Source organism: Heloderma suspectum, chromosome 5 (genome assembly GCF_057233095.1).
Source record: "Heloderma suspectum isolate Gila_16-S chromosome 5, 16-S_ref, whole genome shotgun sequence".
NCBI classification, from domain to species: Eukaryota; Metazoa; Chordata; class Lepidosauria; order Squamata; family Helodermatidae; genus Heloderma; species Heloderma suspectum.
Genome location: NC_139462.1, coordinates 88,355,894 through 88,368,169, shown reverse-complemented (window position 1 = coordinate 88,368,169; position 12,276 = coordinate 88,355,894). Strand labels below are relative to the sequence as shown.

Here is a 12,276-nt window from a genome sequence, read left to right as displayed (position 1 = left end):
TGATTATATGTTTTTAATCGGTTTGCAGCCCTAGTATTTAGTAAAGATATAGGATACATTCTGGAATGGACTAAGGAGAGATTGGCACAGTCCTTCTGGTGGTGACTCCAGGATCGCATCATGGACAAAAAGACCTTCTTTACTTCTTTTTCTTTACTCCCTATCGCTGTTGCAATTTTCTCCCTATCACTTCTTCAGTGTAGCGGCATTCTTGTATTGAGCTAATCCATGTAATTAATTGGAGCAGCAAGAAAAAAAGCAATCTCTCTCTCTCTCTCTCTCTCGTGCGCGCGCACACACACACACACACTTCCTGTTGGCACCAGTAACAGAGCTAAATTGAGCTTATTGTTTATAAGTTCAAAATCTCAGTGTTGACTCCTAGCCAGTGTTGACAGGCTAGAAAATAATATTTTAAATATAATATTATTATGAATACATTGATAGCGTTATTACCAAAGTCTTGGCGCATTCTGCTGTTGATTGACTCGCACTTGAAACACATTACCTATCCTTCCCCCCAAGGATTAACAAATTGCTTGTTTATATTTGCAGGTTTAATTACAACAACATCACGAAAACTTGACCGAGAACAGCAAGCAGAACACATATTAGAGGTAAATTATGCTTTTGCATTTCTGCAGTTGGACAGTCGCATTGCATATATATTTGTATTGTAAAGTGGGTTCCCTCTATGTGGACATACTGGGTGCTGTAACCACTATTGGGGAGGGAGGACAGGGTAGTAAAAGGGTTCTTCCAATGGTGGAACTGTCCTATCCTAATTAACCTGACATGAGTTCATTTTTATGTGTTTTGAGCCCACACTGGGCCTGTCCACACATCTTGCTAACCCATGGTAGGTGATAAGCTGTGCAGAGTAGGTTGTTTTGCAATCGACCTACTGTGCTCCCGTCAGACAATCCGGCAAGCAAGCTATGCGGTGTGGTTTATTTCATGCCCCCCCGCTTGTCCCTCCTCCTCCTGTTGTCCTCCCACCTGGCCAGCCAGGTATCCCAGCTTCCTTTGTGGTAGAAACCATATCCCACCCTCTCTCACTCTGCCTTTCCAGGCCTTTGCTTGGTCCCCTGTCTCTGCCCATGTGCAACAAAAAGGGGTGGGGTGGGGAACTCCAAGTCCTTGAAACTTTGCAGAATGGGGACGGAATTTAATCAACAGGTTCCCCTTATGTGGACCCACCACATGTACTACTGGAGAAGTGGGTGGCTTTGCTTTTTCATAGAAAAGTGAGGATTCAACCACAGGGGAAACAAACCATTTGCTTCTTTTCCCACTCCTACCCTCTCTTCCCCAGTCCTTATTCTTTACCCATCGCCCCAGTTTCCAAGCCTTTGCCAGCTCCCCCCTCACCATCAGCAAACCAACAACACAGAATAAAAATAAACTTTTTAATGGTATACAAAGTGGTTTATTTTGTTTGCTTATTTGGCTTAATACTGGGTGTGCTTAATACTGCCTTGAATCTATCCATGGGAACATTCCAAAAGGAGGGGCTCGAATGCCTTGAAACTTTGCAGAAATTGGACAAAATGTAATATACAGGTTCCCCTTATGAGGAGTCACGACATGCTCTACTGGATAATTGCATGACTTTGCTTTTTCATGGAAAAGTGAGGATTTAACCACAGGTAAAACTGTTTGGGAACCGCACATGGGGCGGCGGAGAAGATTTGGAATGGGAGGCGCATTTGAATGTGGCAGAAAAACAAGTTTGCTCAGGGATTGCTTGAGTGGTGCAGAGTAGCAGCAGCATTTTCAGCTGCTCTTGCCAAGGGGCTCTCTGTAGGTGATCACCATAACCCACACTGGCGTGCCAGATGACACGCTAACCCACTGTAGGTAAAACAACAACTTCTGCAGACCGTAGGTTCTCAGGGTGTGTTGTCTGAGGGGAAAGAAGCCACCATGGGTGGAAAAAACAGCTCACTGGTGGCATGCTAACCCATCATGGGTTATTCCAGAACACAACCCATCATGGACAGGCCCAGTGTGTCATGTGAACCCAGTCATTGTGTGGTGTGTGATTTTAAAAATCCGATAGTGTTAATAATTTTTATGAACCACCCTGGAGTTTGTTAAACTGAAGTACAGCAAAGAAATGTTTTACGTACAATAAATACTTGCAGCCAAGTATTTGCAGGAGGGGTTTTCAAAAACCTAAGTGATCCACCCAGTCCTCCAAAGTGGCTCTAGTTTTGGGTAGCATACGTCGCTTTTCTGAGCCAAGATAAGAAGCTTCAAATCCCTGTCCCAAACAGTTGAACCCTCCCTTTCCCTCTGAACCAAGGGGTGTGTGTGAAATGGGGAGCTCAGATAGCTGTAAACCCAAGTCTCTCCCCCTCCCCATTTACTTTGGAGGGGAAGAGGGAGCTTAGTGTCCCATCATCCCTCATGTGATTCATGAGGGGAGGGTTTTCCTCACAGTCCATTGCATCTGATGATTTTTACAGGGTCCTTAGCTACTTGTTAATCTCTTTCTGCTGTACAACATCTATATTAAAGGCATTAGTACCCATCCTCATTCACGTTTAGGGCCCTCCCCTGGGGTAGGTGTGGAAATCCACCTTCCAGTTCTGTAATGCGCGCTGTCCACTTAGCTGTGATCTACCGTGTTTTCTTTCCTTTCCTGTGTTATAACTGGCCACCATATGTATATGATTTCTAGCTGGTTTACAGTTGGAATAGGAGAGCCAGCCACTGCAGTGTTCCCAAAGAAAACACCCATAAATTCAGTTACTCTTGTGAAACAGCAGTCCAACACTGTGCTGATACTTTACATCACTTTATATATTTTTAAAAATCTGTCTGGCTAGCACTGAATCTATGATAGCTCTGACAGTGTAGAGGATCCCACTCTTGCTTGTAGCTCCTGATCAGCAGCAGATTGATGTTGCCATTTATCAAATACCGTTGGCTGAGTTCTTGAAGGTTCTTCTATTTTCACAGTATTTCTGTTTATTGCATGTTTATATCTGCCCTTGGTGATAGCTGTGCTGCTCCAGAAACCAGAGAGAAATCTTTGATATTCACTTAAGACACAAGAGTGGTTTCACAGCTATAAGTATATAAAAGAGAATATCTGTTGGGGAGCATGAAGGCAAAATTACATGAACAAACCAGAGGTGCATGAAGATTTGCAAAACCGCCAGGGTTCTGTAATGTAGAGATGTCACAAAGGAATACAGATGATGACTATTTCTTATCATTATTATTCATTCCTTAGCTCTGTATGTGGCGTTTGGCAGCTCTCTGGGGTCTCTGGTTCACAGCTATAGAAAGTCCTCCTACCTGAGATGCTTTAATTGGAGGTGCAGGGATTGAATCTGGGACTAATACATATGAGCTGTATGATCCTTTACCTCTTCTGCTTCATAAGGAGCTGAGTAGAGGCTGTGCTCTGACCCTTCAATTTTACCTGTGGCACCTGAATTGGTGCCACAGGTAAAATAGCCATCCAAGCCGTCCCTTGTGAATCTTTTCTTTTCTTTTCTTTTCTTTTCTTTTCTTTTCTTTTCTTTCTTTCTTTCTTTCTTTCTTTCTTTCTTTCTACTCCCACTAATACTAGTGTAGTGCTTAAAAATAATCTGATAGATTGGTTGTTTGTTCATTTGCGTTATCTGGAGAATACCCAGTTGTTCAGTTTCTCCCCCACCCCATCCATGCTGCTGTTGTAGAAAGAAAGAAAGAAAGAAAGAAAGAAAGAAAGAAAGAAAGAAAGAAAGAAAGAGCCTGGCTTGCTTCTCATGTGCTTCTTCCTTATGCAATTGCACATACACACTCATGCAAATTTGAAATACAGTTGTCAGGTGGTAGTCTTTTTAAGGCACTCACTGGAGGGTCTCCCCCCCAGCTCCTTTTTCTAGGAGGGTTTTAGGCAAGCGTATCCCACCTATGCCTTTTGACAAACAACCCAGCTATATTGACATAATCTGGGCTACTAAGGTACATCAGAGATGCAAAACCTTGGGAAGAGGCAAGCCTAGCAAGGCACCCTGCCTACAGATGATGTGATCCATTGTACTAGGAGTACCTGGAGAGAACACAGTGCTGCTTCTCTGCAGCCTTTTATTCTGGTGGCTCCTAAACCTGGTTCAGATGATCTTCTAAACTGGGGCGGCGGGGGGACTTATAGCTCTCCAGATGCTTTGGCCTACAACTCCCATGATCCCTTGCCATTGGCTGTGCTGGCTAGGGCTAATGGGAGTTGAAGGCCAAATCATCTTGAGGGCCACAAGTTACCCACCCCTTGATCTAAACCACAGTTTATACTTTGGTTTGTTTTAACTAACTGTAGTTAGAACAAACCATAGTCCCCTGAGTTCATATCTAGCAGGGAATTGCAGTTTGTTCTTAACTGAAAGCAGAAGAAGCCTGAAGCTCATTAGACTTTTTTGTGATGATCTATTCTTAACTATGGTACAGATGATCTGTTCTTAACTGTGGATCATCTGAACTGGTCTTTAAGGTCTCCAAGGTGCTTTGGTACAACGTGTCAAAAGGGTAGAGTGGTTTTTACATGCACCACATAATATGACTATTTCTACATACATAATACTTTGTGCATGCAGCATAGATATTGCGTTCCTACCACACAGCAAATGAGAAGAAACCATAATAGATTTTTTTTTAACCATTCAGACTTAAATAAAAAATATCTACCATGCTACTTTTAGATTAGGAGTTAACAAGGTTTTGCATCAATACATTTTCTAATTCGGCTTCATGCAAACGGTGAACAATGAACTGATTTATTTTCAGCAGTGCTAATCACTTTCTCCCTCCCTTCCTCCCCCTCACTTCTTTTTCTGTTGTTGACTTCAGAAGGGCATGTTGCCCAAATCAATAAAATTTTAATTTGGCCACTGCAGTGTATGAAATAGGGATATTTATTGGTAGCATTTTTTAAATGAAGTGTTTCAAACAGCTTTGCCCCATTGTTTTATGCTGATATCTTTAAAAAATGTTTTGGGATGAAGTCCAAAATATTCACAGAATGGTGGCAATATTATAAGCAGCTTGAGCCAAATGTTGTGCATCTGGCTAATTAATTGAGCATTAAAGTGTTGACCAGATGGACTGGCAAGTTTATTCCTTGTTTGTTATTAAAATTTATCCAAAATTCCACTCTGGTTTGCATAGAAACAAATATAAATATGTTGCATTATGTTTCCTACTAATATTTTTCTGGACTTTACAGGAAACCATTAAATGGTGTCTTACTTTTAAATACAGCACTTTTAAAAAATCATCTTCATGTCAGACTGTCATATCTTAGAATGTAGTTATTCCCATTTTATTTTTTCCTCTATAACAAAGGCCAATTTTAGATTGTTTTTATTCCCACATAATCTTATTAGTCACGCTGAACACAATGTCAGTATGCTGATTCAGGTCAACCCGACTGAGTTACAAGGGATTTACCTCTAGGTAAGTATGCACAGGATTGCAGCTTTAGATGCGGCTTCCTAATCACTGTGTTTGCTGCATTCACATTGGCAGGTCTCATTGCTGTAAAAAGAGATGTGTTTGTTGGGACTTGTATACCAAATGATGTTAGAATCCAGTGCTGGCAGTTGATGGTGCTGCACCGCTAGCCAGTCTGCTTACTTTTTCCGACAGTGTTTCAATGTAGGAAATACAGATTCAAATACTGTTGGCCAGCTGGGCTTACTTTGTCCCAGCAGTTCTTTAGTGTGGGAAATAACAGATTCAAATCCCTGCTCAGCTGTAAAGTTCTCTGGGTGGTCTTGGACTCGTGTTCTCTCAGCCTACCATTTCTCATTGGGATTTTTTGAGGCTAAAATACCTCTCTAAGATCTTTGGAAGAAGGGTGTGGTAAAAATATAATGAAAGATAATTGAATATTCTACGTTGGCAATATAGTAGATGAAGAAAACAGATGATGATGATGATGATGATTTCAAGGCACTTTTTCTCCATTCCCTCATCTAATATGTACATGTATGCACATATGTGTGCACATGTATGCACATACTCTCTTCCCCTTTTAAGAGTAGCAGCCCTTTACAAAGAATATTCTGCAATATATATTATGTGTGTAGCCTGCCAAGTTTTATTTATGTGTTCACACTATAACTATTTAAAAGAAAACCACAAATAAATTTTCTCTTGCAAATATTGACAATTCAGCCTGATAGTTCCCACTCCTCTTTTACTCATACTACTACAAAAAATACATTTGAGTTCTATCCCTACTTTGTACGAGCGGTAGGCTGCTCATGCAGTGTGGCTTTCTCACCCCTCCTTTCTACCACAGCTCCGTGTTCTCCCCAAAAATGCCCTCCTGAGAGTCGGAGGACCTTTAGGAAAGACCTAGAAAGTGGTAAATGGAGCTGCAGTGGAAGGGGGATCACTGAAAATTAGGTGAAGCATTTGAAAACAAGCTCTATATCCTGCCTGATGTATGTGTACTTAAAGACCAGAGCTGTGATGCCAAGAGATACGTTAGACCACTGTTGGGAACCCTTTTTTGGCCTAAGGGCCACATTGGCTCCAACCAAGCACATGGGGGGGGGCCACATGCCAGCAGTGGGTGGGACCCCAGCCCAAAGTGGAAGGGGCCACTGCCACTTGTCATGCACATGTACACACACACATATTCACCTCCCACCCCAATTAATGCTATTCACACATTCACAAATATATACACATCCTATATGCTCTCTCACGCATGCACGCACACGCCATCCACACACTCACACCACATGGAAAGGCAGTGAACTGCCCATGGAGGAAGAGATTGCTCTCTTTCCCCATGATGCAGCTCAGAAAGGCAGGGAACTCTGCATAGAAGAAGAGTGATCTCCCTCCATAAGAAGTTAGTTGCTTTTCTGTGCTGCACTAAGAAAGGGAGCCTTTATCATGGCATGGCACGGGGATGCTCTTATCTCTGATGAAGTGGTGATTGGAGAGAAGAGCTTTTCCTTGCCTGGGAAAAATGGGTGCAGGAACCCTAAGATTCTTACCTTCAGAGCAGGAGGCCAGCTAGTGTTGGGAAAGGTTGCACCCTCCTGGACTGGGAAGCAGTCTGCCATTCCATTTCTGGAATAGCAGACCCCCGCTCCCCAAGTTGTCAGTTTACTTACTGCCTTGTGGCAAGCAGCAGACTCTACTTGGGCTCCCACATGAGCAAAATACAAACTCAAAAAGAAGGATTGTAGTAGCAAGAGGAGGAAGCAGGAAGCTCCCATGGACAGCCCTTATGGACAGTAAGGGGAGACATGATAGAGGTGTAGAAAATTATGCATGGTGTGGCAAATGTGGGGAGGAACATTTTTCTCCCTCTCTCATAATACTAGAACCTGAGGTCCTTCCTAGCACACAGGCAGACTCCTGGACTGAGCAAGCACCCTTTCCTCCCCTTTTATGCATCTCTACCATCACCAAACCAGTGGTGGGGTAGGGAATTATAGGTGTGTGGCTCCACCATGTGCCGAAAGATCAGAGGCAGCCAGACCAGGCACAGAAGCTGCAGAGCCTGACACATCCACTGCCAGTGTCGCATAGAGAATGTGTTGAGAACATTCAGCAGTTTTTCTTTTATTTTTCTGGTTGATTGGTCTTGTTTGTTTGAATTACTCTAGTTGGTTGGCCAAAACATTTCTTAAAAATAGCTGAATGGCTCATTTTCTATCAATTTCCAGTAATGACTGTCAGCTATTTAACTACGTTTCTCCACACATTTGACAAAGAAGGCACATTAAAGACCAAGAATGCAATAGAAGGGGAATGAAATGAAGGATAAAAGTAAAGTCAGAGAGCTTGATGAAGAGAGAGGAAAGGGCAATAGCTAGCGGAGAAAACAGACTGAAAAGTGTGCCTTTTTGTGCTGGCTGAAGGTGATCAGAGAGCGGGAAGGAATTCAGTTCCTCTCTTATTCAGCTCCACCCCTGTTCCTCCACTGGCAGGTTTCTCTATGAGATGACTGTATGCCACAGTGAAAGACCAGCCCTACAAGACTCCTCAGTTTGCACTCTCCCTTGGCTGAATAGGATTGGGGTGGCTCCATCTACAAGTGAAGGCAAATCACAGTAATGCCACTGCAAGACTCATTGGCCTGGGAACTCCTTGGGCTGTGCATACTTGGTGGTTTACCTTTCTCTTCTAGGGAGAAAATGAGGGCAAATACCAAGGCAGCTTGACTTAGCTCAGCATGCAAGACATGCTAGGGTGGACATCATAAACACATGTGCAGATTTTTTTTTAAGGCTTATTAAAGTGTGTGTGTATATTGGTGCTTACGTTAAGGCAAGGTTGAAAAATGAAAGAACGCAGTCCTACGGATAGAGGTCTTAAACATGTAACTATGACTTTAATGCCATTTCAATATAAATACTTTCTCAACTGCACAAACATTCTGCTTCTTAATCCTTGTTGTCCAAATAAAATAATCAATCAGTTCAACTGATAACATAAAAATGTTTCAGGTTTGACATGCAAATAAGGTGATAAGTTTTTGGTGAGTGTATGTTTGGGGGGTGTTTGTTCTTTTAAATATTTCCTTAACAAATGGCCTGTCAGTATGACATGCTGTAAATGTCATCTCATCAAACTTACCTTTTGATTGTCTTGAATTCCCATTGTCATCCTCTGACTAACTCACTTGTCCTGGGCCTCGTCTACATGGCACCACTTTCACCCTTCACTCTATCGCAACTGTGCATCATTTCAGCTTCGAATTAGCTTCTGCTGGGATACACTCGCAATTTACTGGGGCTTCCCTAACAGACTCTGCCATGCCTTTTTTTGCCATTATACTTTAATTTGCAGCTGTGCAGTCCCGTGAGCATGGGGGTGCAAAACTTCAGTGGCTGTTTTGTATTGTAGGTGTTCTGTGGTGTCTTTCTGTCCCTCGTTAGGTAAAAAGTGGGTGTTCTGTGCTCCTTCATTTCTACACCATCTGTTTGTCAGTTCCCCAGCCTGAGATTCTCGTGATGGTTCGCACTCACAAGCGCGAGTGGTACGTGCCCACCCATCACTCTGAAATGGTGTCCAGAGCAAAGTTGGTCCTCCCCCAAGGATACCCCCCCCCCCGGCCCTTGGGTACCAAGTCCAAAAGCAACCATTACGAAAATACGAAGCTTCAAAAATGTGTGAAAGTGCAATTAAATTAAAACGCCACTCTTTGCCTCTGTAACTATGCACCTGTGAAGGGATGGGGGGAGTAAAGGGACGTCACAGAGTGATGCAAGCACTACGCACGCCTACAACACGCCTGCTGCAAAATGCGAAGTATTGTTTTCACTGGTAGCAGTGTCGATTTTGAAAATATCTTCTAGTCCTCATCTTTGTTAACTTGGAGCAACAAAAACATAGTCAGCATAACCAGTGTTCAAGGAAAGTATTTAACTATTATGTAAAATGCCTTACACTGGCTTACTACTTCTTCATGGTCTCCGTGCATCACACATATGGGTTCTGTGCCTGCGCAGAGCCTTTGTCAGGAACTTTCTAGAGCTGAGCTGTTTTAGGCGGGAAAGAGCTGTCCAGTCCCCTAGCACACAGGCTTCCACCTTTCCCCTCAGTTTCTCTTTGATTGTAGCAGCAGCAGCATAGAGATAATTTTCTCTCCATCTTTGGCTCCATTTTGAGAAGACTAAACTGAGTTGTTCCCTGTTTATCTTCTTTCTTTTCTATGCTATTCTACTTCTGTTGTTATTCATCCTTTTCATTAGACATTTTTTATTTTCCACGTGCACTTCTGGCATAGCATTTTTTTTCATGGCCTATGGCCCTTTGGGCCCCATTTTGTAACTGTGCAGACTGTGGCAGTAAATTGCCACCTTGCTCCCATTGCCTATTCTGCTTGGGTGAGTGATACGTCACTGACTCTTGGCCACGCTACCAGGGCTTTACCAAGCAGGCAAGACACAGTCGGTCTTCATGCCTGAAAGCTTTTGGTTGAAAACCTGAGTTGCAGACAGCAGACTTTGTGAAACAGGCTGCATCAACCTCTCTGCCTATTTCCTTCAGTGTCACTTCTGACCTTGGTGGAACTTGGGGGCAGTACCGCTGTTGAGCTGGTCTGATCCCTCCGTCCCATCAGTTCTGCAGTTGTTGGTACCTACTGAGAACCCAGCAACTGATCTTCCACCGCCTCTGACCCCTGGTTGCTCCTTTCAGCACTTGAAGAAGCGACCCCCCCCCCCCAAGATCTGTGGAGGAACCTATAACTAAAACGAAGTCAATAGAAAAAATAGGTGAGGACTGAGACACTAGGAGTATTACCTAGAAATGTAAGACATGAATAGTTCTATATCATTACAGTTGCTTTAACCTTTACCTACTATAGCAAGGATGTTACTGCCAAGACACAGCCTGAAGAACTCCCTCTTGTGTTATCCACTTTTCAAAATATTTCGTCATATCTAGGCAAACATTACAATTGGAAAATTGGGGAGGGTGCAATAATATTGGGATGACAGTGCTTTAACTTGTTCTTAAGAGTAACCTTATTTATTTTAAATTGTTTATTATTATTAAATTGTTTATTATTATCAATAGGTAACAGTTACAGACAATGGTATACCACCAAAATCAACTCTTGCCCGGGTCGTTGTGAAGATCTTAGATGAAAATGATAATAGACCTCAGTTCTTGCAAAAGTTCTATCAAATCAAATTGCCAGAACGTGAAAAACCAGAGAGAGAGAGGACTGCAAGAAGGGAGCCTATCTACCGTGTAGTAGCTGCAGATAAAGATGAAGGACCCAATGCTGAAATATCTTACAACATTGAGGATGGTGATGAGCATGGCAAATTTTTTATTGACCCAATAACTGGAGTGGTCTCCTCTAAGAAGTATTCTGGAGCTGGAGAATATGACATCCTTACGGTAAGTCAAGATTTCAGTTTTGTACTCTTACTTGCTATCGGTATCTTAACACTTTTTACTGCGGTTTTATTAGTTAAAAGGTGGTATTTAAGAGTTGGAATATTTTTTAACTTAGCAAGCATCAAGTTGACACTGAGTTAGGCTTTTTATTTTTAAGAGTCAGTGCAGATGTGTTTATCTTCTGGTGAAAATACAGAATTAAATTAATGGCTTTGTAAATGTCTCAGAGATCACAAAACCCAAAAATATTTGGCCAGGATCCAAAGATCTTTTAGTATCACATAAGGGGCTTGCACTAGCCTATTTATTTTCCCTTAGAACAGCTTCAGAAGCAGTGCACAATCTGCACAAAGAGCAGTTATTGGAGAAAAACAGTACATTTCTGGGCCCGATTCAAAGTGCTGGTATTAACATTCAAAGCCCTTAATGGCTTGTGGCCAGGTTATCTGAAGGACCGCCCCCTCCCATATGTGCCTGCCCGGACCTTAAGATCATACTCGGCGGTCCTTTTCTGTGAGCCCCTGCCAAAGGAAGTGAGGCGGGTGACTACTAGGAAGAGGTAGCCTTTTCTGCTGTGGCACCCCAGCTGTGGAATGAGCTCCCTAGTGAGGTTCGTCTGGCACCTACATTGTATTCCTTCCGGTGCCAGGTGAAGACCTTTTTATTCTCCTAGGCATTTTAGCTTTCTAGTCTTTTAGCTTTGGTGTTTTAAATCTGTATTTTAAATCTCTGCATTGCTGTTAGGTTTTATTCTGGTTGTATTCTGGTTGTATTGTTATATTGTGGTTTTAATGCTTTTATATTTTGTATTGTTTTACCCTGCACTTTTTGGTTTTAATTTTTGTGAACCGCCCAGAGAGCTTCGGCTATTGGGTGGTATAGAAATGAAATAAATAAATAAAAACATGTCTGAGGCAGTAATCCTATGCCAACTTGCCTGGGAGGTAGTTTCTTTGAACTCAGTGGGTCTTCTGAGTTCACATATACAGTATACACTGGGTTCGTGTAACACACTAAGCCACCCATCAGATAAGCCACCGTGTGTTGGGTGTTCGCAGAACATCCCATGACACACCCGACAGATGATAGAGCTTACCGTGGCTTGGTCTACCCCTCCTCCCCCCCCCCTCAGTCCTCCAGCCAGCTCTGACACCTTTGCAGCAGAACCCATTTTGTCTCCTCATCCCAGTCCCCTCCCCACTCTGATTGCTACTCTTTTCCTTGGAAGAGGAGAAAGTAACATACAAAGAAATTGACAAGGCAAGCCTGCAGATAGGCTAATTTGTACACAATTGCCAAGGACCGAGGGAAAATAATACTAAGGGAGAGGAGAAACCTATTTGTGCAATTGAGAAGCACCAAAAAAGGGAAAAATGTGATGCACCAAAAGGGGCGGCGGGG

General features: G+C 42.8%; 1 protein-coding gene across 1 annotated transcript in view; it reads left to right on the top strand.

The window, feature by feature from the left end:
- FAT1 (FAT atypical cadherin 1) overlaps positions 1-12,276 on the top strand; it is a 149,987-nt gene that overhangs the window by 76,989 nt on the left and 60,722 nt on the right. The window contains exons 4-5 of the mRNA XM_084856630.1: positions 556-617; positions 10,546-10,875. Of these exons, the coding sequence (XP_084712756.1) occupies positions 556-617; positions 10,546-10,875 (392 nt within the window). The remainder of the gene's footprint in view (positions 1-555; positions 618-10,545; positions 10,876-12,276) is intronic.